Genomic DNA, 3,285 nt, shown 5'->3' with positions numbered 1-3,285 from the left:
TCAAGTTACTAACACTTTCTTCATCATGTGTGCACCAATGGCTTCTAAGTTTGTCTTTTTTTCTTTGTCATGGCTCTATTTTATTTTTTTTTTTGAAGTTTAAAAATGTAGGGCACATTTTCTGTTCTGAGTCCACCAATCCAAACTATAAAAACTATGCTATCTTCTAGCCTTCTAACATCTGGAAGAAAACAGTTTTGGTTTTGTGAAATACATGAGGCAAAATGCTTAAGACTTTTTCAAGAAATTTTATACCATATCAACATTTCTAAATTATCCATTTTTCCTAATAACATAAACAACAGTGTCGTTTTTATCACGGACAATGTACAAACTTGAAAGAGTTTATGGGAAAGAAATGACCGGAAACTGCCCTCTGTCAACACTGGAAGTTAAAACAAAAAACCTCATGGAATAAGAAAACTATTACACAAAATGAGAACTACTATTACGGTAATTTCACCATTTGTTCATAGTTTTTCCCACAGTTACAAAATATCCTACTAAATGTAACATACGAGCGTCGCATTGAGTTTGAGATGGCTGATGTGCGGGGCTAGAGGCCTTTAGGACGTCCAGAAATACCAGAGTTCAAGGAAAAAGCTGCTCACAGTGAAAGTAAACTGAGTCCAGAGAAAGACAAGGAATACACGGCGTTAACAGGGAACAAGGAACAAGGAAACGTTTGAAAGCGAAGAAAAGGTAAGCTTGTTAGAGAAGGAATGACAGGTAATCAAGGCCTGAAGAGAGAAATAATTAACTGACAGAACAGGGTGGTACTCAGATTTTAGGAAACTAGAAAATATGACCACTGTGTCAACCATTAGTTAAGAAATATATTTCTCTCAGATGCTCAAGGATGTTCACATCAGCAAGAAGGTAAAGTATAAAGATGATGCTACTGAAACTGAGGTACCGTTTCTCTTCCCCAGTTTAATAGGCCACTTTCAAGCACTGCATTTCATGTCACAGTTATTGGCAAACTCCCAATATATCACCAAATTAATTTCAAATTTTTCAAATTATCAATATGAAATTTATGATTATTTTGATATTAATTTTTATGTTTGATGAACTCTTCTTTAATATTGGCCAATTTGTTAAGTTACATTGCAAAAAAAAAAACCCACAATAGCCCAGTGAAAGTCATCATAGAGAAGTTTTTGACAAGTTGGAGGTGAGTGAAAGTCTTTGTAAGGAAAAGAGGAAAAGAAATCAAGAAAAAGACATTTTCAGGTTACAAAGGGAAGAGTCAATGGAATAAAAAGAAAACAGAAGGAGGAATGTGTCAACTACATTCCACCTTTCACCTCTTGCTTGCAGGCATTCATTACTCACCTTCAGTGTCAGCACCATCCTACTCAGGCCTTAGAAGTGAAGTTATAAACTGGAAGGAAAGATCCTATACTTGTTTTATTGTTTTTGCTAGTGGTTATTATATCTATAACTGTAATATGCTATACTAACCTATACTATTCTACATTATTGGGGTACAGAGTGAGCTCCACTTTAGACAACAAATAGGGATTTAACATTTATGAGTCAAAAAAATATTTTGGAGAAGCAACAGGAAGTGAATATCCTAGAAAGACTGAAACATATTGACTTATCCAATTAAATTGGGAAAGCAATTTGTTTTCTCTTCAGTAACAGTCTTATTTGAGTTTTAAAAATTCATTTCATTTGGAAAATGTAAAGATATCTTATACTTCCTCAATCCAATGGCTTACATTTATTCAGAGGACAAATTCATGCTTGCTGAACTATTCTTAAAAACCCGACCACTCACAATGACTTTTATGGCTTTCCTAAACCAAGGGTAAAATAAAGCATAGATCAAGGGGTTCATGGCTGAGTTGTAATAAGCACACCAACAGAAAATCTCATAAATATAGGCCGGGGTTATGAAGCCCATAAAGGCATCAATTAATGAGTCAATACTGTATGGTAACCACGAGATCATGAATGCTATGACAGTGATACCCAGGGTTTTAGCTGCTTTTCTCTCTCTCTTGGCTACTCTGGATTTGTAACTGTCTGAGGATGACTCTGCTTTGCTACCAGTATTTTCAATCTTTTTAGCCTGTTGTCTGGCCACAAGAAAAATATTACTATAGAGAATGATCATGACAAGGGTAGGTATAAAGAAGGACAGAAAATCTATCAATACCCAGTTTTGATTTACAACTGTCTGACAGCCTCCTGCACAGTTGAGGGCATGAGACAATTCCTCTAGCCCATTCTCATTGGCACCCGTGTAGAACACGGCGCCACTGTAAGTAATGGGTAGGATCCAGGAGATGCTGATGCATATGCATGATACAGACACCGTGAACTTGGTGGGATAGACCAGAGGGTCAGTAACAGCAATGTACCTGTCGATGGAGATGAAGGACAGGTGGAAGAGAGAAGAGTAACAAAATGCTGTGTCAAAGCATGTGTGAAAAGTGCAGAAAGTTCGCCCAAAGTACCAGCAGCTCTCCACAGACCTGACCATGCTGAAGGGCATCACAGTCACTCCCACTAGAAAGTCTGCACAGGCCAGAGAGGCAATGAGAAAATTGGTTGGTGAGTGCAGCTGCTTGAAATGAAGGATGGCAGTCATCACCAGGAGGTTTCCAAACACAGCCAGGACAGCCCCAAAGCCATACACCATGTACAGAATCACGCGGGATGTGGGTGAGTAGGGGGTCTTCACACAAGATCCGTTCAGGTGCTCGTAGCAGAGCTGCACAGCTGCAGTGGGGGACGAGTTGCTCATGATCTGCCCTTTACATTCAGAGAATTCTGTCCTCGATTTCCACAGACTCTCAATGCTTCTGAGGGAAAAACATACAGTAGGATGCCTGAGGAAATTATCACATATTAGTACTATTGTTTTTCAATTTTCCTTTTTTTTTTTTTTTTTACTATAAATCTCAATTGTGTTCAATAGCAAAATAAAATACAAAAAATTACATTGGCCAAGATTGCTAGGAGTTAGTTTTGACTAATGCTTAGTTTCCTTGATTTGGTAAAGTCTTAAATATTTTTAGGTGTTTACCTCCAGAGTTCCTCTTTTCAACAGGGTGTGATATGAGAACTAATTGTAGACAGAAAGCACCATCTCCTGTTAGGTTTATCTGCATTACTGCCTAAAGCACACAGTCCTTGCAGATAAATGAATGCCATCTATAGGAAAATCCCTAGATGGAATCCCTGTAGAGCAACGTGTGAAATTGGAAGATTGTTTTCAAGAGTGATTATTAAGACAGTTATTCTACAAAATGACTCCTCGCATTAAGT

The 3,285-nt window shown here is 37.7% G+C and overlaps 1 protein-coding gene across 1 annotated transcript; it reads right to left on the bottom strand.

Moving 5' to 3' along the window:
• Positions 1-1,732: 1,732 nt before the first annotated feature.
• LOC147366131 (trace amine-associated receptor 6-like) lies at positions 1,733-2,767 on the bottom strand. Its single transcript, XM_086316153.1, has one exon. It carries the CDS (start codon positions 2,759-2,761, stop codon positions 1,733-1,735), a length of 1,029 nt encoding a protein of 342 aa, XP_086172279.1. The 5' UTR covers positions 2,762-2,767.
• Between the last annotated feature and the right edge of the window lie 518 nt (positions 2,768-3,285).

This window comes from Bos grunniens, chromosome 9 (genome assembly GCF_055505025.1).
Source record: "Bos grunniens cultivar Pamir isolate PY7600 chromosome 9, Bosgru_T2T1.0, whole genome shotgun sequence".
In the NCBI taxonomy this organism is placed as follows: Eukaryota; Metazoa; Chordata; class Mammalia; order Artiodactyla; family Bovidae; genus Bos; species Bos grunniens.
The sequence above is the reverse complement of the archived record's forward strand: the minus strand, read 5'-3'. Positions and strand labels throughout refer to the sequence as shown.

Coding starts and splice junctions, on each gene's coding strand:
- LOC147366131 (XM_086316153.1), bottom strand. CDS start 2,761: ATGAGCAACTCGTCCCCCACTGCAGCTGTGCAGCTCTGCTACGAGCAC.